This window comes from Propithecus coquereli, unplaced genomic scaffold, assembly GCF_000956105.1.
Source record: "Propithecus coquereli isolate 6110/MARCELLA unplaced genomic scaffold, Pcoq_1.0 Scaffold137, whole genome shotgun sequence".
In the NCBI taxonomy this organism is placed as follows: Eukaryota; Metazoa; Chordata; class Mammalia; order Primates; family Indriidae; genus Propithecus; species Propithecus coquereli.
Window position 1 is genome coordinate 4665760 of NW_012137969.1, and position 27007 is coordinate 4692766.

Sequence of the window (27007 nt, forward strand, 5' to 3'; positions counted from 1 at the left end):
AACAAAAAAATAATTTTGAGCTCACGGGAAGTGGAGAGTAGAAATGTGGGTGTGAGGGCTGGGAAGGGTAGTGGGTAGGGGAGGATGGAGGACAGGGAGAGAGGTTGATTAACAGGTAGAAAATTACAGCTAGATAGGAGGAATAAGTTCAGGTGTTCTGCAGCACTGTAGGGTGAATATAGTTAACTATAATTTATTACAAATTTATTATATTTTCAAAAAGCTTAAAGAGAGGATTTTGAATGTTCATAACACAAAGAAATGATAAATGTTTGAGGTGATGATATATTAATTACCTTAATTTGATCATTATACATTATATACACATGTCAAAATATCACTGTATTCCATAACTATGTACAATTATTACATGTCAACTAAAAAAAGTAGGGGGGAAGATTTTATCAAAATTTATAAAGTAAGGAGAAACAATATCACACTTATTGACTACCTATTACCCCAAACACTGCTATATATTTTTTTATATAATACCTAATTTAATCCTCACAACTCTACAAAATGCTATCATCTTGTTTTTACAGATGATGAAACTAAGACTCAAAGAGATTAGGTGGCTTATCTAAGATCACATAGTTTGTAACACACAGACTCGGGACTTGAACCCAAGAGCGATTCTAAAGCCTCTAGACTTTCCTTTATGCCATGCTGCTTAGAGCAATGAAAAATTTAGAGTAATGAAAAATTACCTATTGGGTACAATGTACACTATTCAGGTGATGTGTATATCAAAAGCCTAGACTTCTCCACTATGCAATTCAGCCATGTAACAAAAAAACCACTGTACCTCCTAAATCTATTTAAATAAAAAAAATTTAAAAAACTCATTCAACTATGCTATCAAACGCTGGGTGCCCATTTTGAACCATGACTTGAATTTTCACCCTTACGATCCCTCCTGCTTTCACCGAGGAGGGTGTCCACTTTTCCCTCCTCTGTCCACGTCCTGCCTGAGCATCTGAGTCGTCTCCAGGCTCTGGCTCTCCTCCTCCAGGCATGACCACCTCCCTGAGCGCCCCATGGCCACGCCAGCTGTCGACCAGGCCTTCTGCAGAGGCGTCACTCGGCCCCTCAAGTACAGGTCCCAACATTACTCTGCAAAACGCCAACACCCAGCTTGATGAGACACATACCTGCCCCTCGACGACCCATCTGGAGATGGACGTCTTCCCGTCGTAGCCCGGCCGGAACTGAAGAGTGGCCGAGCGAGGGCTGATGTTGGAGATGACCAGATTCGACGGGGCGCCAGGGAGGTCTGGAGATGAACAAGAGATTTAAATTTCGTCACAACTTAGAAAAGGTATCAAGGGTATCAGCAAGTAAACAGTTTCAAAACGATCCTATTCCAAACAAGGATTTGCTTTCACAGCCTAGAGGGTGAGAAGCAGCACAGCTTCCCCCAAGCGCATCACCGCGGCATGGTTTTCACTTTAACAGGCCACCCATGGGCTCCACGCGTCCGAGGTGGCACTGGAGACATCACGAGTGGGGTTTATCCTAGGGGATAAACTCAGAGGGCGGGATCAAGTCTTAGTCATTGCTGTACATAGTAGGCAATTAATAGACACTTGTTGAATGAAACAAGGATGAAGGAATACAATTCCTCCTGGCTCCTGAAACAACGCCAAGAATGGAACGGCCACGCTCCCTTTCTCAATCACCACGCACCTCATAGGGTGGATGGAAGAACATACAGGCCCAGTTTTGCTTCTAGGCAGTAGGGCCCGGGTGAGTGTTCAGGTCTTGAGCCTCAGCCTTCTTGGTCTGGTTTCCAAGACAACCAAATTCAGGTGAAAGTGCAGAACTCTTCCTACTCCGCTTGTATTCAGTTGCTCCAGCAACTAAACAAGGTGGAAGGTGCTTCTGAATAAACCCCCATCCTCTGAGGGCAGCTCTGGCTTAAGCCCACCCATAGACGAAAGACCCTTTGGTAGGGGCTGCCCTCCAAAGAGCGCCTCCCACTCAGAAGTGTAACACTGAGTTCAGAGTAAGAGCTTTTTATTATCATGCAATGCAAAATACCATAGAGGAAGATAATGGGATAAAATGAGAAAAAACAAAGGAAATGCAACGCAAGTACAGCTTTCAGACTGCATTTCTGAGGAATGACTTCCTAACTTGCCATTGTTTGGGGTATTTAAAACCCAAACACAGGGACACTAGAACTACTTTAGGGATCAATTCAGTGTTGGCACAGGCAAGGTCTCTAGGATCTCAAGGGTCCTTTCCACATCTCGTTTAATGAATGTGAAGAAGAAAATGTTTAAATCGAAGGATAAGTGACTCTTTTCCTTGTATTTCTCAGCTCTCTGGACTTTATGAATGGCTCTCCAGTCATTAATGGATATAAACTTCAAGTACGGCAAACAGAATACAGTGTCCCCAAAGTGATCACCACCACATGGTGTTGCTTCCGCCAATACTTAGAATGTGTAGGCAGGTCCTGGGCTCACTCTCTGGCCACAGGTGATCTGTCCTGCAAACGAAGCAACAGCAACTCCATGGCCTCCCTGCACCTTGGTTCTCAGGGCCTTATCCAATACAGCAGGCCTCAGTTTCCCCTCTCATCCTCTGCTCTGCAGGGTCAGGTGCAGTGTGGATCACAGAGGCCTTTGGTAGGTCAGCCGGCCTGTTCCCTTGTCCTGGATGCAGTGTCCAAGCCATCCCAGGAAAACCTGGTCACTAACACACAGTTCTGCTTCCAGTGTTGCCCTCAGTGGGTATCTGCAGCCACTTTTAACAGATTAAAAAGCATACCTTCATAATCCCTACTGTGTTGAAACTATTAAGGATATTTTAAATATGTGCTTAGGGAACTGGCTTTAAATACTGTAAACGTGTGTTATGGGAACTGGATATTTGTGTAAAATAAATGAATAAAATGAATCTTCCTGTAAGTCAAAGACTTCTTTCTTTAAAGAATATATTTTAGCCGGGCGCAGTGGCTCACGCCTGTAATCCTAGCTCTCTGGAAGGCTGAGGCGGGCGGATTGTTTGAGCTCAGGAGTTCAAAACCAGCCTGAGCAAGAGCGAGACCCCATCTCTACTAAAAATAGAAAGAAATTAAACGGACAACTAAAAATACATAGAAAAAATTAGCCGGGCATGGTGGCGCATGCCTGTAGGCCCAGCTACTCGGGAAGCTGAGGCAGGAGGATCGCTTGAGCCCAGGAGTTTGAGATTGCTGTGAGCTAGGCTGACGCCACGGCACTCTAGCCCAGGCAACACAGTGAGACTCTGTCTCAAAAAAACAAAAAAACAAAAAAACAAAAAACAAAACAAAACAAAAAGAATATATTTTATTATTATTTTACTTATTTTATTTTTTGAATGTATTTTTTAAAATTACTGAAAGGCCCTAGAATAAGTGTCTCAGAGTGCAGCCCCTGAGCAGCAGGCACCCCTGGGAACATGTTCCAAAGGTAAACGTGTAAGCTGCACCCCAGATCCACGAAGCAGACGCTCGTGGTGGGGTCCGGTGGTCTGTGGCTCTGAAGCACAGGCTGTGCCAGGGCCCCTGCCTCCGAGAGAGGGCGACAGCCACAGGCTGTGAGTGGACAGACAGGTGCAGGCTCCACCAGGCAGGGCGGGCAGCTGGGGGATTAATGGAACACGTCCTGGCATTCCCTGGATTGCAGGCAGTGCCCGCGAGAATAGGTAAGAATGGTGAACGTGTGCTTTCCTACAGGGATTTTTTTTTTTTGCTGCATATACTTTATTCGAAGTTTTGTATTCTGTTCAGATCATACATGCCACCCCCCTGCCAAATAATTAGGGCATGAAAACTGACCTGTGTGTGGGGTGTCTAGGGGGTAAATGCTGGTTTCACAGGGATCCTTCAAGACCTTACAAGGCAGGCAGTGAAACTTTTCTCAAAGACCAAAATAAGGAAAATTAACATCTTTTCAATGGCAAGAGGCTTTCATTAAAGAATAGAACTGATAGCCCCATGGTATTTTCTCACAGCCACATCTCTTTGAGAATTCTGTGGAAAAACACCTTAGTTTTGAACATAAACTTTAAAATTGGAGAGAAAGAGCTGAGCAGCAATTTTCTAAAGCTGAAATGAGTGTGCTGAACATTTACTTAGGAAGATAATCTGAATTTCAAAAACACGTGACCACAGCTACGTCTCATGCTCACACCACAGAGCTCTCCTCACTCCCAATGGAGACCTTTTTCTCTCCCTTTCTCTCTTTACTTGTTACTCTTCCCACCTTTTCCTACTCTTTTTCTGAAAACAAACCCAAACTTTTATTGTTTTGTTAAGTGAAAAAAGTTTTATGCTTCCTATTTTTAAGTTTCATATTAATACTTCCCTCGGTGCTAGTTCAGTCTCAGGATGCTTGAGACCATACTCACACTTGTGGAATCCAAATCTCTCTCTTCCCGTAGGCACATTTCTACTAATCCACATGGTGACAGGTGAAGTGTTAAGCCACAATCAAATACTCTGGAAAAAAGACTAAACTTGGGCCAACACTCACCCTCAAGTGTCTCAGCAGGAGGTTGACACCCCCTTTTCCAAAGACTCAGTGGCTTCTGCACAAAAGTGCTGAGATCAGCTTCCAGTGTCAGACATCACTAAGGAAAGGCAACAGCAGGAAACCCGAAATGATTCTACTGACCTGGGGGCACTCCGGAAGAAATGGTGGAGGAGGTCACCAGGCCAGCCCCCATGGCAGTCACTGCAGCCACGTCAATGGTGTAGGTGGTAAGGGACGACAGGCCTCTGATTTTGTACTCAAGAGTTGTGCTGTTCAGAGTGTGCGTAAGACGAGAGTCGTTCTTGCCATATACCTCCCAGGAAATCTGATAGCCTAGAAAGTGACAATACAAGAGCTGATTCGGGGTCTCCTGAAAGTCAAGGGCTGAGGCTAGATGCCGTATCCTTATCTTTGCAGATTTGGAACAAGGAAGAGCTCAGCTAGACTGCAGGAGGCGAGTTAGCACCCGTAGTCCCATGGAAATGAAGCTCCGGCTCGGCCCCTCCCTGGCAATCTCTGTTGCCCCTTCGCCTGCCACAGCGGCCTGTCTTTCCCAGCCAGGTGAGCTTCACCAGGACAGGCCTGTCAGATGTTCTGGGAACCTCAGAACCCGGTGTGAGGACTGCAGAAGGATGATGACCGCCAGCCTGCTGTGCTTGATGTAACGTTCTCTTGTCAAATTATGGGTGCATTTCACCAATATTTCCATTTTTATAAGCTGATATTTTCATTATACGGTACCCTAAATCAGTGGCTTGCTCTTGGGTTGCAACTAATTTGTGGGAACATTTCTATTTTTTCCCTTATGCAATGATTGATAGACCACTCTTCCATTTTGCAAAGTGCTTTGTCTGGAAAATTTTCTTTTTACCTGAGTGCATGAGTTTTGCTTTGAGCTCTGCCCCTCCCCTTTTTGAATATCCTGTTCTCCCGGCAAATCTGATTTCCCCTGTACTCTGTTCAGTCTAGCGGGGCCTCGTGATTACAATTTATTCAACCTCGGATTCCGTTGTGATTTGGGGTTTAGAGAAAAAAGACCCAACTTGCTCCTGAATCAGCCCCCTTGGAGAGGAGTTTATGTGATTAGAGAACGCTTAAAAGTGTCTTTTAAAGAGGGAGACGGTGATGGAAAGAGCTCGCGGGTCCAGAAGCAAAGGAAAACCGCTGAAAACGCTTGCTCATCCTTCTTTTCAGTCAATAAACTCAGGGATGCTGAAGCACTAGGACACATCTTAAACTTCCTTCTCATTCTGATGAAAGTAATAAATAAAGTTAGAAAGTTGCACTTGCAGGTAAACAAGAATTTAAAGGAGAGCGTCTTGGGACTTCACTATTTCGAAAAAAAATTAATCTCAGAAGCCACTCCCCGTTGGTTGTCCCACAGCCTCATGAGCCCAGCATCTTCTGTGCGCTGGCGCCAGTGAACCCGCGCTGGAGTCACAGGTGGGAACAGCAATGGAATAAGGGCAACCAGAGGGGGGCCCAGCAGAGCTCCCCAAATTCCCTTAGCTGAGTCACCGAGTGGCTGCAGCTCTCCTGGCCTCTGGGTCTTAGCCAGGCCCGTGTGGATCACTAAGCCATCCTCCCTGTGGCTTCGCCAAGGGCTCCCAGCTGCTCCTCTTTTTCATCCTCACAGGGAGGGGGAGAAGGTTGACCACCCACCACTGCCTTCTTCTCATTCTGGCCCCTAACTGCAGACCCTCAAATCTCCCTACGCCTCGCCTCATCTTCCCACCCTGTCTAGCCCCTCATTAATTCATTTAATCCTCACTCCACACCGTGGAAGCTGGAGCCATCGTTATTCCTATTTTACAAAGGAGGAAACCAAGGCACAGAGAGCTTCGTGAACTTGCTAGAACCCGAAACAGTCCTGCTCCAGGGCCCACGCTCTGCCTGGACGCTGCAATCCCTGGCCTCCCAGAGAGCCTCCTTCTCCTGATGTGATGAGTGAACTTGAAATCCTGGCTTTGGCAGGTTATGCCTAATGGATCTCTAAATAATTTGAAACTCAGGGTCTACTGTGAACGTGTTAATAACATGTTGTTTAAAGTTATAACATTACCAGAAAATTTTGTTAAATTTTCATCAGAATTTACTCAAATGCAGCATCTTGTTCATCGTGTCAACCTGGAGGTGAGCCCCCGCGATTCCAGCACCTTCAGTAAGCTCAGCATTGCTGGGATTTATTAGTAGCAAAATTGACAACATAATATGCTCAAAGTGTTAGGGCTACAAACACAAACCAAACAGACAACCAAAGAGGCCAATCTACAAGCAAAATAGCAGCAGAGAGCCGGCACTGGACCAGCACTCGTGATACGGGATGGCCAGTGACGCCTGTGAGCACACAGATGGACAGCACCATGGCATGTGGCGGGTAAAGATGCCCCCCGACTCATGCACAGATTTTGGGGCTGTGCGTGGTGGACTCCGAAGGTCTGGCCAGCGGGTGTCTCATCTGGTGCCCGTGTGCGAGAGGAGAGAAAAGAGAGGTGCCCAGAGCCAGGAGCCGGGGGCGTCCCCAGCCTGGCATCCCACCTGCTCCCTGAGGCTACCTAACTGAGACTAACGACCAGAGGAGCTTCAGAAATAATTTTCTGTTGATCTGAAGTAAATTCCCTACAAGAGAGCAGTACATCCAATCACAAACTGTCTGTCTGCATCCCAGCCCTCATAAATCAGAGTTTACAGAGGGAGAGTGGAAGATACTGAAATTTACAATGAGAGTGCTATGGGCAATTTACCCGGCGGGTGCGCGTCCGCCCCCTGCTCAAGCTTCGCTCTCATTCTGGGCCCTGAATGTAAAAGGAGGCATGGGGGAGGGCGCTCACTTTGGCCAGGCTGAGGAAGCCCCGTTCCCGTTTCCAACAGGGCCATAATGTGGCGTAGGGCAGAGGACCAGTGATTAGGTTATCGTCTGCTCCCAGGAGCCGCCCTGAGAACAGTGGTCTGCGTTAGCAGAAGTCTGTGAAAGGATGGTGGTGCCACATCAACATTTCCTGAAACTGGTTTTTGGAGGCCAGTTCTACCCACAAACACAGTTTTTCTTTTGCTGTAGTTGATAAAATACTCTACCTTCACCATGAAATAGAGCTTCTTTGGTGCTGCCAGTGTGTCGCTCTAGAAAGCCACGTCTGTCAGGGCAGAGCACCTAGTGCAGGGGGAGCACCACTGACAGCAGGTGCCCCTGGGAGGTGACGGGGTGACGCCTGGCTAATGAGATAATGATCATCTGATCTCACCTCTTGTAAGACATTCTCCTTTAAGAGCTGCTGAAGACAGAGCTGTAGGTACCCAGCGCAGCTTCTGGTGACATAAGGTACATCTGGTAGAGTGAGTAGCAGTGGAAAAAGGCACAGGCCAGACATAGTGAAAGGGGGACAACATGGCCATGCTGAGAGGAAAAAGCAGAGCATCTGCCTGAAGCTCTGACCTAGGCCTTTGCGCCCGGACGGCACGGTCACCTCCAAACCCAGGCCTTGGCAGAAGGCAGCCCCTGGCTAAACCCAACTCAGAAGGCCAGAGTGTCCAAGGTCACGTTCCACAATAAATAGGCTGTTGCTTGTAACTACAGGTATCTGTTTAAATAAAATAGGAAAATGAGTTCATTAAGCCCTATTAGGTGGTGAGAACGGATGATCATAAATTGGAAGCATCGGCAACCACCGCTTAGCCGTGAGATGCCGGCTCAACTCAAATGATCATGGCCATGGATTTTTCTTTACGCTTTACAACAAGAACAGTATGTGTAGTGTGTTCACAAAGGACAGGGCAGGGGTAAATTTGTGTGTCTATAAAAAGGGAAGTCATCCGTGTCAAAACAACCTACCAAGGAGTCAGCTAGACCCTAAAAGAGGACAGACTGTGGGTCTGAAAAACCCTGGGCAGACGTGAATCATCCTCCTCCTCACAGCAGCCCAACTTCCGGAAGGACGGTGAGCGCGGCGCTAAGGCAGGCACAGACCTGGTCTCTACGGGGTCCAGCTGGAAAGCCCTTTTTGTCCAGATAGTCGGCTCCTGCTAAGCTTTTTCTACCCACCCCCCAACTAGTTGGTTTTTCCTTCCTTTCTATGGTTTAAAGCAATATCAAACTTAATTAGTTTCCTGCCATCTCTAATGTCTCTCCCCTGCTGTTCCCCCTCCCTTTAATTCCTTCTACTCCAAATAAACAGGACGTCTTTTTCACTTTACATACTCAGTATTCGCAATTCTATACTAATAAGATGTACGACATATTGGAGGCTTGATGTCAAATCTTGGTAGTGACTTTCTCCATTCCTAGAATTATTACATCGTTTGAAGTGGGTATTTCAAAACATAAGCTTCTTGAAGGCAGAGCTAGATTCATAAATTTGCTTTATTTAAAGGTTAAGGTTAGAGGTGGCATTGGCTCCAAGGTGCCCTTGTGTGATGGGACCTGAGTGCTCCATCCTGTCAGGGGATGTGGTTGGTGCGGCGATTGCAGACGTTTACCAATCACCAGTGACGGGGCTGGCGCCGTTTTGCTGTGTAACAGAAGAGAATGGAGGCGTTCTGTGTGGGAGCCCTTCTGTGTGGGAACCGGTCCATGTAGGAGCATAGTTCCGGACTGTGCCCTGGGCCACCTGGGATGCTGCTGTGACCCGCAGGAGCACTGGAGGAAAGCACAGGCTGCGCAGTGCTGCTGGGCACACGTGAGCCTCCAGCTTGAGGCAGTTTACAGTTTCAAGATCAGAGCATACCATGTGCCTCTGGATACATCCTATCTCTGCAAAGTAGAGGTTTTGGTGGTTCTTGGGATAAGAAAATAAGAACCATGTGAAAACCAACATGAACAGGAAATGAAGGAGGAGGGGTGCAGTCTGATTCCAAGGTTTGAGAAGCTGGGCAGCGCCCAATGGCCCAATGGGTGCACACATCCCACTAGGAACAAATTGTGGTTATTGAAGAAGGAAATGCAAGTATTTTTTTTCTTTCAATTAACATGTATTATTTTTTAAATGGCTATTAAATTGTTAGCACATAAATACTTAAGTTGTTTGGATCTAACTACTTAATAAACAGAACTGTTAGGTATTTCTTTGGCCTAGGGGTGCTTCGAGAAACTTCCTGAGACACTGAGAGAACTGTGGATGGGGCAGATGAGAGACCTCCAGCGTAGGGGTCAGAGCGTGGTTCAAACCCCAGCCCTGGCACATTGGTGATGCAGAGGAGAGAACGCGGACACCAGTCCCTGTGCTGGCTTAGCCACCTGCAGGTTGTGACTATGGGACATTGCTGCCTGATGTCTCAGGCTCACCATTGCCAGGACGGGGGTTATAAGACACACCTGGTGTGGGTGTTAAGCAAATATCACAGTGCTAAGGTGCCTGACACACGGGAAGTGCCCGGGGTTGTTACTGCTGCTGCCGTCCGGGACACGAGTGGTGGGAGGAAGGGGCCCCTCCACAGTGCAGCTGGGCAGCAGGAACCACCTGTTTGTGGTCTCCATGCAGCACGAGCCCTGCACAGGCTTCTTGGGTATACCCGGAGAGCGTGAGTTTGTTCCACAGAACTGTCAGGAACTCCAGGAATGACACAGAATCCTGTGGGCAGTCTGGGACCACAACAACCAGCTGTGTGACAAAGTAGCTCAGCCCCAAACTGACCCACTAGTGTGAGGACAAACAGCTTATTCAGAAGCCCTGGCTGCCTGAAACCTCAGGGCCCGTGTAAAATATCTAGATAGGAGCCCTTGACAGGACAAGAGATGCCATAGGAGAGGTTTCCCAGTGAGGGATGACATACAAGTGCCCACTGCACAGGTGGCCAAGCAATAAGAATATTTAATGGCTTGCCTAAAACTTTAGGAATTTCAAGGAAATTTGAAGGATACCCACTGGTGGCCGAGCTGCTCTGGGCAGTCCGTGGGCAACCACTTGGTACAATTTGTCTCAATTAATCTTCCCAACAGCCCCCCTGAGGGGGATTGCTGTGCCCACAGTCAAAACTGAGGGTCTGAAAGGTAAGTGGAGGCTCCCACAGTGACAGTGGGACAAGGGACTCTCCCTAACTTCTTCTGAGGCTAAAGCCCATGCTTGTTTTATCAAACCAATAATTTTTTATCAATCTAAGATTTAAATTAAGCTTTAACCTGAAAGGTTTTTCAGAAACCTCTTCTATAAAATGAAATCATTAAAAACCCTACAAAAGGTGAGCTCTATCCCCCAGAGACACCTTCAGCCAGGAGAGGAGAGCGAGCTTTTCTGTCCGAGGGCAGCCAACGCTCAGCTCACATCCCCGGCATGCACAGCTCAGAACTTCCTCAGAGGCATCTGCCTCTCATCATCCTTGGTTTTATCGCCAGAAGGCACGGTGAGGAGGGCACGGGACATGGGATTTGGAGTCAGAAGACCCAGATTTTGTCCTGGCCTTACCACTCAGAGCTGTGGGGCAAGGGCTGAGATGCTGGCATGTGAGCAGCCTGGCTGCGGTGGAGAAGAGCGCCTGTGGTGCTATTTGCTGAAGGAAGGAAAGGTCGCCTACTCCTACAGTCCCCAACCCCTGGGCCACAGACCGGTACTGGACCATGGTCTGTTAGGGACAGGGCTGCCTCGAACCCCCCTTCCCCCATCCGTGGAAAAATTGTCTTCCATGAAAGTTAGGAACTAGGGGGCCGAACAGCAGGAGGTGAGCAAGCAAAGCTTCATCTGTGTTTACAGCTGCTCCCCATCACGCACGTCACCGCCTGAGCTCCCCCTCCCTCCACCCACTGTCATTTGAGGAAAAATTGTTTTCCATGAAACCAGTTCCTGGTGCCAAAAAGGTCAGGGACCGCTGGCCTACTCTCTCTGAGGCTCAGTTTCCTCACCTGTAAAATGGTCGTAATATCAATATTTACCTTGCCAGTTGCTACAAGAATTAAGTGAGATAAATGCATGTGAACAAACACGTCACCAAATAACTGTTCTCATCAATCAAAGGAACTGTAGAGGCTTGTGCAAAGAGAATAAGTCTCCGGACTGAGGCTGGTGCCCATGTGGCACACTGCACCCTGCCCCCCACAGGCTGGCTCTCCGTGGAAGAGTTCTGGGGGCTGCGATTCTGCCACGTGGCCAGAAAGACATTTTGGTTACCCTCAAGAAGGAGGTGGGCACAGGTCCACTCTCTCTGCAGTTTTGTTTGAAGCTATAGGCACCTCAAACTTATCTCTTTCTCTTTCAGGAGACAGGGATACTCACCGGTAATGATGCCATTTTTCTCCAGGGGCTCCTGCCAGCTGACCTTGAGAGATGTGTCCAGAATCTCCGTGAAACTCAGATGTCCCACAGCTCCTGGTTCTACCAATTAAAAATAAAATCATCTGTTAACACAATAGCCCAATTCTCTTTTGATCAAATTTATATAGAAGATTCTAACTATGGAAAGGAAGTGGTGAGCCAGAGCAAGCAAAAACCTGCAGGAGATGTAGTGAAAATGCAGAGGGTTTGAAGGAATTCAAGGTTAAAGGCGTCCTAGCTATCATCACATGAATTATCTTCCCCAGCTTCAGCCCATCCATACGGGGCACGTAAGGAACTGGCGGCAGGAGATTTATACACAACTCATTTTCTGTCTATCTCCTTGACCTGATCTAATTAGAACAATCAGGCTGGCTGGATCCTCAACAGCAATTGCTCACACTGAGCGTCCCTCCTGGTTTGCAGCCCGGACTCTGGCCTGTGTGGGGGCCCTGGGAGCCTTGTGCACCAGAGCAGGGGCAGGCCTGCCCATACTGGCCCACCTCCCAACTTGATCCAGAATTCCAGGCTCCAACCCCCACTCGCTCTCCTGAAGGATTCCAGAGGGGCAGGGCAATGACCTGAGGAAGTCCCGGCAAAAATGGGCTCCTTTCCCAGGGGTTTCTGTGACCTGCAGCCCTCCTGCTAGTGCGGGAGGGCAGAGTAGCAAAGTTATGGTTAAACGCTGTTGCCAGAGCTGGGCTTACGACCTGGCTGTACTCACTGCTCACTAGCTATGCAGTTAAACTCTCAGAGCCTTAGTCTGTTCATCTGTGATATGGGGAAAATAAAAATAACTCTGCAAGGTAATTGTGAGAACAAAATTTAATAAAACATGAAAGCATTGGCATGTCCCTGGCACCATGAAAATGCTTGATGAACATTAGCTGCTGTTATTGCGATTGGCCAGCAGCAGCAAAACCCTGTCATCAGGACATAAAGTCACTTCTAAAGTTAGCTTGTTGCCACCCAAGAGAAGAGACCTGAGAGTCCAAAACCTGAGTTAAAAATCCAAGACCTGGACTCAGGTCTGTGAAGCAGCCTGCTTGAGGACACGCGGCCAGGATCGCAGAGCTTAGATGGATGAGTCGCATGCTGGCTGCACAGGACAGCAGGACGGGGGACGAGCCCATTGCTGGCTGGACTGCAGGGGTGTCCAGGGCAGTTCTGTCCCCCCACCTCATGCTCAGCTTACCTAGGCTTAGAGCCCTTCACTGCCCCCACAACAGGTGCACCCAGGCCAGCCCTCCCTATGCTGGCGGGAGCGGGGAGAGGGTGCCCGGCAATCTGGAGGTGTCGGGGGTGGGGATTCCAAGGGTGCTGTTCTCACAGATGCTGGTGACTCCCCGGCCTTGCCGTTTGCCTGCAGCCTGCCACAGTCTCTGCGGCCATAGCTGCATGTGTGGAGCAGGTGGAAAGGACATGCTTTGGAGGAGGCGTAAGATCAAACAGGGGAAGGAGGAAAGGAAGAGAGACAGTGCTCCTGTTCTCAAGCCCAGGCACTGTGAGGTGCCCACTGGTCACTTCCGCAGGCAGACACAGCTGGTTCTGGAACTGCTCTGTTCCTGCAGCCCAGAGCCCACCAGTCTGCCAATCTCACCCCATGTCCCCCTCTCAGTGCCCAGTCCAGGAGAACAGTGAGGGACACAGGGAGGAAGACTGGAGAGGAAGAAAGGGCAGTTCAAAGGCTGAGCTGGAGATACAGGAGGAAAGGAGGAGAATGGGGAAGAGAACTCCCTGCACCTGCGCGGGTACCAGGTAAGTCCCTACCCCACGCCGGGCAGGGAACGCACTGCTTCCTGCTGTACGCTCCTCTAGAGAACCTTCTGAGGGGGCAGCACTGAGATCATTTTAGTAATAAAAAAGGCAATTTTTTAAGCTTAAAATAGGAAAGCATGAAGTTGAGGGTGTCGGCTATTCTGGGAAAGAACAGGGCTCTCAGGTTCCCTCGGAGAAGCCTCACCCCTGCCAGTCCCTGCACTGGCTACCGCCTGGCTACTTGCACAGGCAGCACGTTTTCAGGGCGAGTTCAATACCTGTTACTCAGCTGGTACTCGGACAAAGCCTTCTAGCACAACTTGTATTTTTTTAGAAATGGTAACGGTCTCAGAAAATACACTCATCTGGGTGAAACTTTCAGAAGACTTTTTACGGATAAGCTCAAACACGCTGACAAATTTCACTTTTCTAGTGTGGAAGATGGTGAAATAGAATGGCTGTCAAGACTGTCTCATCCTCTCCCAATTGTGAGCTTCCAGAAAGACAGTCTGACGGATTTTTGAACTGACTTGTTCTTGCTTCAATCGATGGAATAGGAAAAAAGCTTTTTGCTCTTTTTATATTCTCAGTATTTCTGCTTCCTGGATTCCTGCCCAAATATGCTGTCCTCTAGCTCTGCGGGAACCAGCTGCCAATGTCTAGGCTTAAAATTTACATCGTTTCCTCTTTACTGTCCCCGCCCCCAATGAGTTCTTACTTCGCCGGAGCTGTGGAAAAGAAGGCCAGCTTCACGTGCAGCTGACAACAGCCCCATTGGCTGGAGAGCAACAGTGGCCATTTTCCCAGCACCCAAGAGTCTAGACTTTTCTGTTCAAGTTTGCACCCCTGAGCTGACCTCAACCCTCCCTCCATTGTTTTCATGTGATAGTAGGTCGAAGGAAATAAAAATACACAGAACTGACTGAGAATGAAACACAGCATAGCAAGAGAAGTGGATGCAGCTAAAGCAACATTGAAGAGGAAATTTATAGCACAAATGCTTACACTGGAAATGAGGAAAGGCCTCGAACCCATAATCTAAATGCCTCCCTTGAGAAATGAGAAAAGGAGAATAAGATAAACCCACAGCCAGCAGAAGGGAGGAAATGGTAAAGAGAAAAATTCACCTTATTCAGCACACTACTAGAAATTCTTGACACTACAAATAAGGCAAGAACAGGAGATAAAAAATAAAGGTGTACAGATTGGAAAGGAAGAACAGGAGGACAATGGGCGTGGCCACTAAGGAGGAAGGATTCTTGTGGCATTGGATCTTGATTGTGGTGGTAGACACACAGACCTACACACGTCCTTCTTGGACAGCCTTGACCTCTGCAAGTGTCACTCACGGCAGCAAAGCTGGGCATCCAGGAACAGGAGCAGCAGAGTCTGAGCCACCCCAGGGCCCAGTGGGGACAGAGAAAGAAGAGCTCGGGGAGGGACGGCTGCAGCCCTGGGTGACTTAAAGAAAAATTTATCCTAGTTTTAACTCTCCTAATAAAGGGAGTACATACTCATGGTAGAAATTAGAAAGTGTAGGAAAATACAAAGAAAAATGTAAAATGTATCCATAATCATACCACACAGAAATAATAACTCTCAAAATTCTGTGACATATGTGTTCCAAGGTCTTTTTTTCCAGTTCATATAGTATTTTATAAAATTTGGACCACAGACAGTTTTATATATAATTTTTTTTCATTTATCATTATATCATGACCACTTTCACTCAAAATGTTAAATCTGCAAAGTTTTGGTCTTTTAAAAAATTTGGACCACAGACAGTTTTATATATAATTTTTTTTCATTTATCATTATATCATGACCACTTTCACTCAAAATGTTAAATCTGCAAAGTTTTGGTCTTTTAAAATATCTATAAAGTGTTTATCTTATTGTCCTTCCACAATTTTTCCAATCCTCCCCATTTGGAACATTTGAACATTTCAAAGCTTTTCATTTCTTCGCCCAACCACAAACAACTGTAACAAGCCTCCCGCGTGTAAATTGTGTACATTTGTGATTATTTTCTCAGGGTAGCTCCATCGGCTAACGTTTTCCAGACGTGCCAGTCAGCCTGTGCACAGGAAAGGAGCGAGTTGAGCTGACCCGATGGAGACAACTGGAGTCGAGGAGCTCAGAGGGAGGGCTGAGGTAAGACACCCTGGGGAGGGTCCAGGGGGAGTTGCAGGGAGGCACTAAGGGGACTAGGGAAGGAGGTGGGGGGACTGGAAGTTGAAATCTAGGTGAAGAACAAGCTCAGCAAGACCAAATGAGTGGCCACAGCCAGGACAGACTCTTGTCCCCAGGGCTCCCCCAGAGCTACAGCTGTCTTCCACATTCTATGGACCATCTCCTGCCAAGCGTGACTAGTACCTTCCAATGGCTTGTCTCCCTGGGGCAAGCAGATTGTAAGCACTCTGAGAACACAGGCTTCCTTGTGCTCCATCTCGGCCCTAGCCCAGTGCTGGGAATCATAGTGGTGCCTGCCTCTAACAGCTGACTTATGGGGCCGGGCCTGGCTGTATGAGACACAGGGAAAGGACACTCACTGTCCTCGTGAGTCCACACGAGCTGAGGTGTGCTTGGAGGCCCATCCCCCGGGGTGGTGAAGCACAGAACGGATGTGAAGTAGGCGGTAAACTTCTTCAAATTGGTTATAGATCCATGGTGGATGCCATGGAAATCTGGGGCGATGGTGACCACAGTGAGAGCCTCAGGGACATCTGCTGGCCATGCTAGAAGCTGGATGGAACAGATTGCAAAAGAGACACCTTTAAATTGCATTTCTCCTCTCTCACATCTGTATTAGAGTTTTATTTTACAGTTAACATGTTTTTAAAAAAGTAAATTCATAATTAAGAAAGCCCATAAATCCTGCATTTTATAATCTCGCTTCAAAAAAGTTGAGTTAAAAGACCTTTCACAGATTATTGTATACAAACATGTATATATAAATAAATTATCTACTTAACTTCATTGGAATAACAGGCACTCCCTCAAACTTTCACCTTCTCTTTACTTAAACATGTTATAGAACATATATATTTTTTAATATTAAAGGATAAATATGACACTATCTGTTACTGCAACTGACTCAGCATAATGAAATAAATACAAATATTTTCCCAGATGGGCACCTACTCTGACTCAAAAAGAAGCCCATAATTCGATAGAAATAATCTTTTTATTATTTATATCATACTAGTTTCCTACAAAGGATTTTAAGAAATTGGTTATAATTTTAAAGAAATAAAGTATATGTACACATTCCAAAGAAAGCTGTTTTAACATTTTGGTACCATTATGTATGTGTGTGAGTTTTAATTCTTTTGATGCCAAACATTTCTAGAATTAATTAGGTCTGAAAGGTGACATGCTGCAGGACACAAAGCGCATTTTTAGTAGAGCAAACTGACAACAAAGCCATCAAATGAACACTGCAATCTCGCCAACGAGACTTGACAGGAGAGTCAAGAAGGCAAAGTCATCGTAGTTGATCAATATGATTTTCTTTCAGAAAAGCTTCTGACTTTAGATACCTCTGAGGAGAAACAAAAGTCAGGGCAAATTTCTAGTTACCTCTGCCTGTCTAGCAAACAGGCAAGTGTTTTAATAAGTGGAATCCAAACGGGGAAAAAAATGAACCGTGTGTCTGAGGAAATAACACTCTCTGAATCTGAAATCACTGTGTATTCGAACAAACTGGATGGAATCCCTTTGCTTAAAGAGCTTCCCTAAGTTTACCTGCCATGAAAGAAGGGTGGTAAACATGCTGTAGGTAAGCTAAGGTAGGCTCCCGAATCTAACCAGGAGAAGTTGATTCAAAGGTAAGACACACTATTGGAAGCTGTGTCTGAGCACATCTATGAAGGTGACACATTCTGGTCACTAAGGATAAAAGACGTTGGCAGGTGGAACCCTGTCTGTGTCTGTCTCTGATGCAGTCAGGTAGGTCCCCTGAGCCGACTGGTCTTAGTTTTTTTAGTAGAAAGAAAGTACTTTAGTACCTTCTCCCTAAAATAGAAAGGGGGGAGGAATAAATACCCTGGCTTGACAGAAATACCAAATCCAGTGCCCCTTGCTCTAAGTGTGTGTTCTTCTGAGAGGCCTTCCTTCTGGAAACAAGTGGTTTGTGCAAATGCTGATGCCAATCACCGACAGGTCTCCCACTGGTCATTTTAAATGAACGGACTTTCTCACGAGAAATTGGTCTCTTAGGTATGAACCATCACCTTGGTAACTAAGAATTTGTTTTTCTGAACCAAGAGAGCTGGTGATAAGGCCTGAGGTGAATGGTGACCCTTCCCAGGTCAAGACACTCTGCACTTTGATGCCAGGGATTCTTGAAGAAAGGGAGGGGCAGCCTCCGCATACCTTGTAGCCCTGGTTGATGCCGTTGATGAACTGCTGAGGAGGAGGGGTCCATAGGAACCGGATGGTGGTGGAGTTCACCGCTTCCGTCTGCACGTTCTGGGGGGGCGCGGTGGGCACTGTTCCGGGCGGTGGTGAAGACAGTGAAACAAATGGGCAGAGGCACCATGGGGGATAGATGAAGAAGAAATCATTAGTCGCCACTCAGGACTCACAGGCAACCAGCGCCGGGCACAGGGAAGCGTGGGAAATGTTTTTGGAAGCTAACAGTGGCATTACAAGGAAAGAGAATTGGGCTATTTCTCATTTTCTGTAGCAGATGCCTTAAGGCATAGGCAGAAAAGTGGGCTAGACCATCTTCTCAGTCCACAGACGGGCCTGGACTCTGGACCCGAGATGGACAGCAAGCGGAATGCGCTCTCTAATTTCTTTTTCAATTACCCAATATTTGAGATTAAGACAAGGTTTCAACTAGAAATACCCCGCAATATTTACCACCATGTGTTGAGTTCAATTATTCTTTGTATGAAAAACAAACAAATCCATTACCCACTCCCACATGCATTTGTGTTTATTCTTCTGGAGGGAGGTTACATCTCTTTGTCTGTCGATAGGGGGAAACACTTTTGGATTTTCCACTGTTTATTTCTTTCTTTTATGGAATAGCTATTGAACCCGACTATATACCTGCCAAATGCCTCCACCGAACGTACATTGTGGAGGAGACGCTCACGTCACTGCAAACAGGAAATACCCTACACCCTTAGCACAGAGGGGCGAGCAGCTGACTGCGCCCCAGGAAGGAGGACAGCTACACTGGACAATGTTTGGAAGGGAGGGTGGGCCTTTGAAGAGGGGAAGGCCTTGAGAAGGGCATTCTCAGCTGGAAATGGAGTGAGCAAAGGTGCAGGCTCCGAGCAAGCCTAGTGTGGGGTGAGAATGTGGTGGGCATGGCCAGACATGGGATGTGGGGGAAGGGGGCAGAGCAGGTGGGTAGGTTGCTCTGGGATTGTCTGGTCCGCCCAGCACTGTGGTCAGTAATGCACATGGCAGGCACTGGGGAACTGAAAGCTCTTTGAAAAGGGCAGTGGCGTGACAGGGCCAGCTTCTTAAGGGTGACATCCCCAGTGGCCTACACAGAGGGGACCAGCCCACTGACTGTACATCAGACTTTCTACAGTGGAAAGGGAGGTCCTGGATCTTCAGGAGCTTGTTTCAAAAGTAAGACACAAAAGCCCGAAGGATCCTTTGGCTCAAGATCGAGAAACAAAAACAAGAGCTCCTAGCACAGAACGCATGGGTCCGACATGGTCCTGTTCAAGTAGAAACAAACTTGAACTCCACCATGCCCCCCAAGGCTGCTCTTCCAAGTCACTCTCTTTCCCCAGCTGTTGCTGGCTATGGCCATGACGTCCCTGAGTTCCTTCCTCCACAAGTCACCAAGGAAACCATCCGACTGCTCAGTCAGTGCCCACGGGAATGTGTGGATTAGGGGTGGACACAGAGATTTCTGTGCCCGGGATGCAGAGTCACAGAGAACATCACATCCACCTAAGAACAGGAAAAGGCTGAACAAACTATAAAATCATAACTTTTCTTAAGCTCCTAAGAGAGTTGAGCCACATCACAGCCAAGTACTCTGACATACAGGAAAGATGGGCCTCTCCAAGGAGCCAGGCTGTGGGTGCCCCCCTATCACTGAGCACTCGAAAAGGGACGGTGGGTACCACGCAGCTGGGTAAAGAAAATTCAGCTAAAGTCCTCAGTGAATTCCTAAAGGCTGAGTTTGGGCTACCTGAGAGTATAGAATCTTCAGACCTACAGACACACAAGCAGGAAACATTACATACAGAGGAGCAAAGATTAGAATTATGAGTATTTCAGTGGTTAATTCCGCCAAGCATTTGAGAAATAAGTTAAACCAATTCTAAAGCACTAGATTTTTCTGATTCTGATGCCAGAATCAGAAAAAGACACAAAAAGAAAACCACAGATCAATATCCTTCATGAACACAAGTTTTAAAAATCCCCCCAAAATATTAAAATATCAAATTCAGCAATATATAAAAATCTATCATGATCAAGTGAGGTTTATCTTATAAATGCAAGGCTGGTTCATCATTTGAAAATCAACCAAGGTAATTCACCATATCATATCGATAGAATAAAGAAAAAAAAACAAATGATCGTCCTGACTGATTTAGAAAAATCATTTGACAAAAATTTAACATCTAGTCATGATTAAAAAAAAAACAAACTTTTAGCAAAGTAGGAATTTAAAGAACCTCCCTAAACTTGATAAAGGGCATCTGTAAAATACCTACAACTAATATCTTATTTAAGAAGAAAGACTCAGTGCTTTCCCTCCGAGATAAGGAACAAGGCAATGATGTCTCTCCCACTATTCCTATTCTAGAAGTCCAAGCTGGGCAATAAGGCCAGAAAAAGAAATAAAAAGCTTACAGAGTGTGTGGGGGGTGGGGGAAGGGAGTTTCGCTATTCACAATGTGATCATCTATGTAGAAAGTTTCTAAGAGTCGACAAAAGTTTCTAGAGCTAAATGAGGTTAGCAAGATCTCAGGATACCAGCTCAAAATACAAAACATCAATTATGTTTCTAAACATGAGCAATAAACAGTTGGATATTGAGATTAAAAAGTCAGTACCATTTATTAATACAATAGCAATGAAAACATGAAATAGATATAAACTTAATAAACTATGTGTATATACCAAAAACTACAAAACACTAATGAAAGAAACCAAAGACCTAACTCAACAGAGAGCCTCATGATATTAATGGATTGGAAGACAACACAGTGAAGAGGTCACTTCTCCCCAAATGATCTGTGCCGTGGTGAATGCAATCCCAATCAAAATCCCACTAGATATTTTTTAGAAATTGAAAGGGTGATTTTAAAATTTTATTATGGACAAAGTAATTAAAATAGCCAAAATAATTTTGAAAAAAAAATTACACAACCCTCACTACATGATATCAAGACTAATTATTAATATAAATCTACAGTAATTAAAACAAGGTGTTACTGAAGAAAAGATGGACATCTTGATCAATGACACAGAATAGAGTCTAGAAATTGCTTACACATATATCAATCAGTTTTAAAGAAAAGATAGTCTTTTCAACAAATGGTGCTGGAAAAATTAGACATCCATATGTAAAAAATAAAGTCTAGATCTATACCTCACATCATATATGAAAACTAACTCAAAATGGACCATACGTTTACATGTAAACCTGTAATTATAATACTTCTATGAAAAAATAGTTGTGACATTGGGTTAGGCAAAAATTTCTCTAATATGATACTAAGGACACAGTCTATAAAAGAAAAAAAAATTGATAAATCTGACTTTATCAGAAGTTTTCATAGGAAATTTCTGCTCTGTGATAGAACACCTGTTAAGGAAATGAAAAGACAGGCCACAGACTGGGAGACAATATCTGCTAGACACTTACCCACTAAAGAACTTTTATTCAGAATGTATAAGGAACTTTCAAAATTCAATACCAAGAAAACCAAGAACTCAAAATGTGGCCAAAAGGATTCGAATAGTTACGTTACCAAAGAAAATATGATAGAAAATGAGCATGTGCAAAGGACCTCACCATCGCCAGTCCTGGGGGAGATCAATGTCATTGATACCACCGCACCCCTGTGCAAAGGGCTGAAATAAAAAAAAACGACACCCAAATGCTAGCGAACATGTGAAGCACTGCAGCTCCCACATTTTTAGAAGGGGATAACAAAGGGTAAAGCCACTTGGTACAACAGTTTGGTGGCTTCTCACAAAGTTAAATGTGCGCTAGCCATGCAACCCAGGAAGCCTGCTCCGGGTAATTGTGCAAAAGACGTGAAAACTGAGGTTCTCATGAAAATCTGTATGCAATGTTGATAGCAGCTTTAATGATCACCCCAAACTGAAAACATTCCAAGTGTTCTTCAACTGGTGGATGTGGAAGCAAGCTGTAGAATGTCCACAGAATGGACCTGTGCTCAGCCACAGAGGGAACAAAACACTCACACACCCACACAGACGCCGCTCACATGCGTGACACCAAGGGACAGGGCCAGATTCAAAAGACTACATACTGGATTATTCCATTTACATTGTATTCTGTAAAAGGCAAAATCATAAGAAGAGAAAACATCAGCGGTTGCCCAAGGCTGGGGGTAGGGGGAGACGTTTGAATATGAAAGGGCAGCACAGGGGGATTTTGAAGTGATAGAAACAATCTATTAACATATCTCAACCATAATAGTGAATGTGGACTGAAAGTGTTTGTCAAAACTTACAGAACTGTACACTAAAAAGAGCAAACTTTACTGTGTGTAAATTACACCACAATAAATCTCACTTTTAAAACATGCTGCAAATTCTTTGATACTTTTCCCAGGCAGAGGTGGTGTCTATGTCTGGGCCCCTTGAATGTAGGCTCTGTGACTACTGTTACCAATGGAACACAACACAGGCCTTAATAAACTAGCCGCTTCTACTCCTTTCTGGGAGCCCTGAGCAGCCACAGAAGAAGACCAAGGATGCTGAGACCACCCTGCTGGAGAGCTCCAGGGAGCCAGCCTTACCGCTTTCCCTGCCAGGATGTCAACATGTGCCTGAAGCCACCTTCCCAGCTCCCACCCCCAACTCAATGAGTGACACCACCAGGCACAAGCAGTCACCCTACCCAGACCCTGCTCAGATTCCTGACCCACAAAATCATGGCATATGATACAGTGGCTATTGGTTTAAATCCCTAACTTTTGGGGTAGTCTGTTAGGTAGCAATAGATAACCAGGACAATCTCTAAGAAAGAAAGAGAAGAAAAGAGGAGGAAGGAGGAAAAGGAAGAAAAGGGAAAGGGAAGAATAAACTTCAGGAGCTATCGGGAAAAGACTAAGATATGTTTTGACTTTTTGTCTTGGGACCTGCAATTTCTGGGATCGAGGGGTGACTCTCATTCTCCACAGGAGGATTCCATAACACTTTTCCATCAGATGTTAAATTCTCTAAAATAAGACCGCACAATCATATACTAGAAAAAATATTCAGTGTAATTTAAATAGGTAATCACTTCCCTCTGTTTCAAGAGGACATCTGCACCTTTGCTTTGCGGCTATTTCATGCTGGGTGCTGATCCTTCATCCTGAAGTCAGGGCCTCTCCGGGACCCATGAACATCTCAGAGAAACTCAGAGAAATACTTGCCAGGAGTGTCACCCCCTCACCCCCTGCTGACCCAGGTAAGAAGGCAGTGCCCCTTCCCTTCTCATTATGGGGGCTATGTCACATCCCGCCTGCATCATCGCTCTACTTGAGCCTCACATCAAAGCCACGGAGTCTGACCCGGTGACACACACTCTCCATCTCCAAAGCCACAGGACTGAGAGAGAGTCTAAAGCCTCCTCACCCGATTCTTCTCAGCCTGCTTCTATTCACGGATGCCCGGCTTATCTTTGTCCTAGTTATTATCATCAGAAGTGACTCAGAAATCTGTGGACAATGGAATTAAAAATTCCCTCAAGTGAGAAGAAGAGCTACAGCCAGTAAATCCTACTTGACAGTATTTAAAATAAAAGAGTAGTTATGGCGAGAAGGTCTCAATTATTGAGTCTACATAGCCCTGCCCCTTCTGAAGAAAAAGACAAAGGCAGAATGTGACCACTCTGCCTTCACAGGGTTGGGTTCCCTCTTCTCACATGTTCTTAGTTGGAAGCTGTGGCCACTTGCTGCTCAGACTGAGGTCTGAAGGGATGTTTCCTCCCCAGATAATTGGCATGTAAAGTGCAGTTCTGGTTCTTTCGATGTCCCTAAGGCAGGCCTTGAAGCAGCCTTGTAAAGTGACAGGTGTTATGCTCTTTTCTGGTTTTCATTGCTCAGGAAAAAAAAATCTCTCTTCACTAGATAATTCCCAGTGCACAGACCTGAGTAGGTCCTCAGTCTTAAATTTGACATAGCCTGAACCCATCTGACAGGTCTCAAATCACACAAGGAGCTCCGCGCTGAAGTGCCCAGCACTCCCAACAATAGCAATATGTGAAAGCACGTTTTAGGCAATAGGGGTTTTGTGATGGAAATGTCTGTAACTGGGATGAAACGTAGCTGTTCTTCCTGGAGATGGGTTCCTTGGAGTGGGTAAGTAAGAGGGCAGGTCACTGCAGCCACCCCCACTGTGCCTGCATGGCCTGCACAGGGGCCAGGAGACACTGGTGTCTGTTAATTTTCATAATGACAAACCATTCTTTATAGTCATTCAAAAATTTACAGCAGTTGCAATTGCATTTGGAAACTATACATATGCATTGCATATTGCTAAGTGAAAGACGCCAATGTGAAAAGGCTATAATACTGTGTGATTCCAACAATATGACGTTCTGGACAAGGCCACACTGCAAAGACAGTAAAATATCAGTGGTTGCCAGGGGGTGGGGGTAATAGCCAGAGCACAGGAGATTTTTAGGACAAGGAAACTATTCTGTATGATACCGTAATGGTGGATACATGTTATTACTCGATTGTCAAAGCCCATAGAATGTACAAAGCCAAGAGTCAACCCTAATGTAAGCTATGGATTTGGGGTGATAATGATGTGTCAAAGTAGTTTCATTGATTGCAACGGATAAAATAAAAGAACTTTTATCTGAGGAATGCATGTCCTTTTAAATTATCAGGCCCACAGAGATACTGAAATAAGACAGCAATCATATCCTACTACCTGCTTTGAGCCATGTATTCATTCTTGAAACTGGTAGCTATTGTCACAGCTAGCTATACATTAGCCTAATAATGTGGCATTGGACACTGTAACTCACACCCTGTAGCTCAACAATGTATAGCCAATCACTAATCTGTAAACCAATGAGAATTCCTGACAAACAACTTTGTCTCTGCCCATTCCCTGTCCCCTTTTTTTGTCTTTAAAAACCCACTTGTCACAAAGGCCTAACAGAGCTCATGTCCGGAGTTACTTGGGTCTCAGTCTCCTGGGCCAGCTGTCTTCACTTTGGCTCAAGTAAACTAAATCACATTTTGTGCTTCAGCGTCTTCCTTGTGGGTGGACATAACAAAAGTCCCACTCGAGTGGGGGTGCTGATAGTGGGGGCAGCCGTGCATGTTGGGGGCAGAGGGTATTTGGGAACTCTCTGAACTTTCTACTCAATGAATCCAAAACTGCTCTAAAAAATATGGAAAAAGAAAACTGCATATGTAGCCATTCTGTAAACCTGAATTTGGTAGCTATCTTTATAGCACCTGCTGCAGAGAGGCCTCTGAGTGGCCAAGCCAGGCAGCACTTTCCTCAATACTGCTGATCCTTCTGCTCAGGCTGGGCTTTATTTCAGCTGCAAGTTGCTTCTCATCTGTGAATTTGTGTGTTCAGTGTGTGTATTTTGTTCAGTTTGTTATAGTACATTCACCCAGTCCTGTATAGAAGGCATGCATGATTATACTGATAATTACTATATGGTATTAGGTGTTCCTCAATAAAATATGAATGATATTTTCTCCTTCCTCCTTCCCTTTCTCCTTGGCTAGTGATGATGTAAATTCAGCAAGATCTGATTTTTGATGGAATTTCAAAATGAATCTATTTTTAGAAATTTTTTAAATTATAAAATAATAAGCTACATAATTAAATCAACTTGGTAAAGAGGACTTTAGGGTTTTATAATTTCTAATAACTGACTTTTCAAAATATTTTGGATCAGAGTTGACATAATTATCAAATTCATGAATTTTTCGGAATTTTAATTCTCTGATCAAATAAAAAGGAATGTGTCAATATAGCCTATTTTCCTTATTGCATGCTTCATTTTTTGAATTTTTTAATCTGATTTATTCTGAAACATTCTTAAAGATGTATGCAATCAAAATTTTTTGTAAAGTTGATTTTTGCAGCCATTAAGGCCTACAGTCCACTTTAAATATTTTATATTTAAATATATACTTATTAGAAGTATTTATGTCAATATTATTAACACTATTGCATATTTATAGAGATATATTTTACATATTTTCCCACTGTAATGAACAACTCTTTCGTTAAAGGGAAGTCATCAGGTATACCAAGTCAGAGTAGTCAAAAAATTTTCTACTCAAGGAGTATAATGAGGATGATATAGAATTCAGATTTGTGTTGTCCAATCCTCAATGTCGTATTTAATGAAAAAGGAATCAGATGAAGACACGACGCCAGGCAAATTATGCCAGCACCTTTCCCCAAAGCATCAATAGTACACAGAAAAAGATCAGATCTAGTAAAATTTTCTGCAGGTACCCAGTAAGAAGCAGGGGTATTTATGAGTTTGGCTACAACTGTATCAGATTGAGTATAAGAAGCTAGTTACAATGTCCTGCATTTAATAGCTAAAGCCAAAATTCCTCCTGCAATTGCAGAATCACTCGTTTTGCCAGGCTGCCTAGAAACTGTCAGCGGCGTGCTTGGGACCAGTGAAGCACAGGAAATGGGAAAGGTGCCGCTTTTGAATAATACTGTTAGAAGATGCCTGGATGACATGTCAAATGACCCAGAGACAAATCTAGTCTAGAAGATTATTAAATCAAACAAGCTTCCATTGCAGACTGATGAGTACTGATGTTAAAACCTGCATTTGGTGGATAGCATAGGTTTGAATCCTTCAAAAGAAATGCTTAGAAAATTGTGGTGCAAAACCCCATATCTGTCTTCAATTGTTTGCCCTGGTCACAGACTCCAGGCGTGGAGAGTTTTGAGTTTAAGCTTTACCAGGGCTCAGCAGAGACATCTGTGTGGAAGGGGGAGGTCAGGACTGGGCCGAAGGAGAAGCTGCCCCACGTATGGCAGCAACGGTAGCTTAGCTGATGCTGTGGGGAGCTCTGGAGTACAGGTGTCTCCTCAAGTTGTCCTCAACTGAGGCAAGGGGAGTGGGCCTCAGGCAGACCCATGGGAGGGTGTCACCTTGGGTTAGGCAGTTCCCAGTGAGGGTCACAGCTGTGAGCCCAGCAGCCTGTGGGCCAGCACTGAGGACAGGTGTGTCACCCCGCAGAGCCGATGTGGATGGGGCACCACAGTACCCACTGCACACCAGACAAGCTAGTGGGGATGCAATGGTCAAAGCCACATGGACACTTTGGA

The 27007-nt window shown here is 45.4% G+C and overlaps 1 protein-coding gene across 1 annotated transcript in view; it reads right to left on the minus strand.

The window, feature by feature from the left end:
- Nucleotides 1-27007, minus strand: part of SDK1 (sidekick cell adhesion molecule 1) — a 595735-nt gene that overhangs the window by 153054 nt on the left and 415674 nt on the right. Inside the window, exons 18-22 of the mRNA XM_012638907.1 lie at nucleotides 17879-17994; nucleotides 16054-16246; nucleotides 11705-11803; nucleotides 4647-4838; nucleotides 1152-1273 (exon numbers count right to left, since the gene is read on the minus strand). Coding sequence (XP_012494361.1) covers nucleotides 1152-1273; nucleotides 4647-4838; nucleotides 11705-11803; nucleotides 16054-16246; nucleotides 17879-17994 — 722 coding nt within the window. The remainder of the gene's footprint in view (nucleotides 1-1151; nucleotides 1274-4646; nucleotides 4839-11704; nucleotides 11804-16053; nucleotides 16247-17878; nucleotides 17995-27007) is intronic.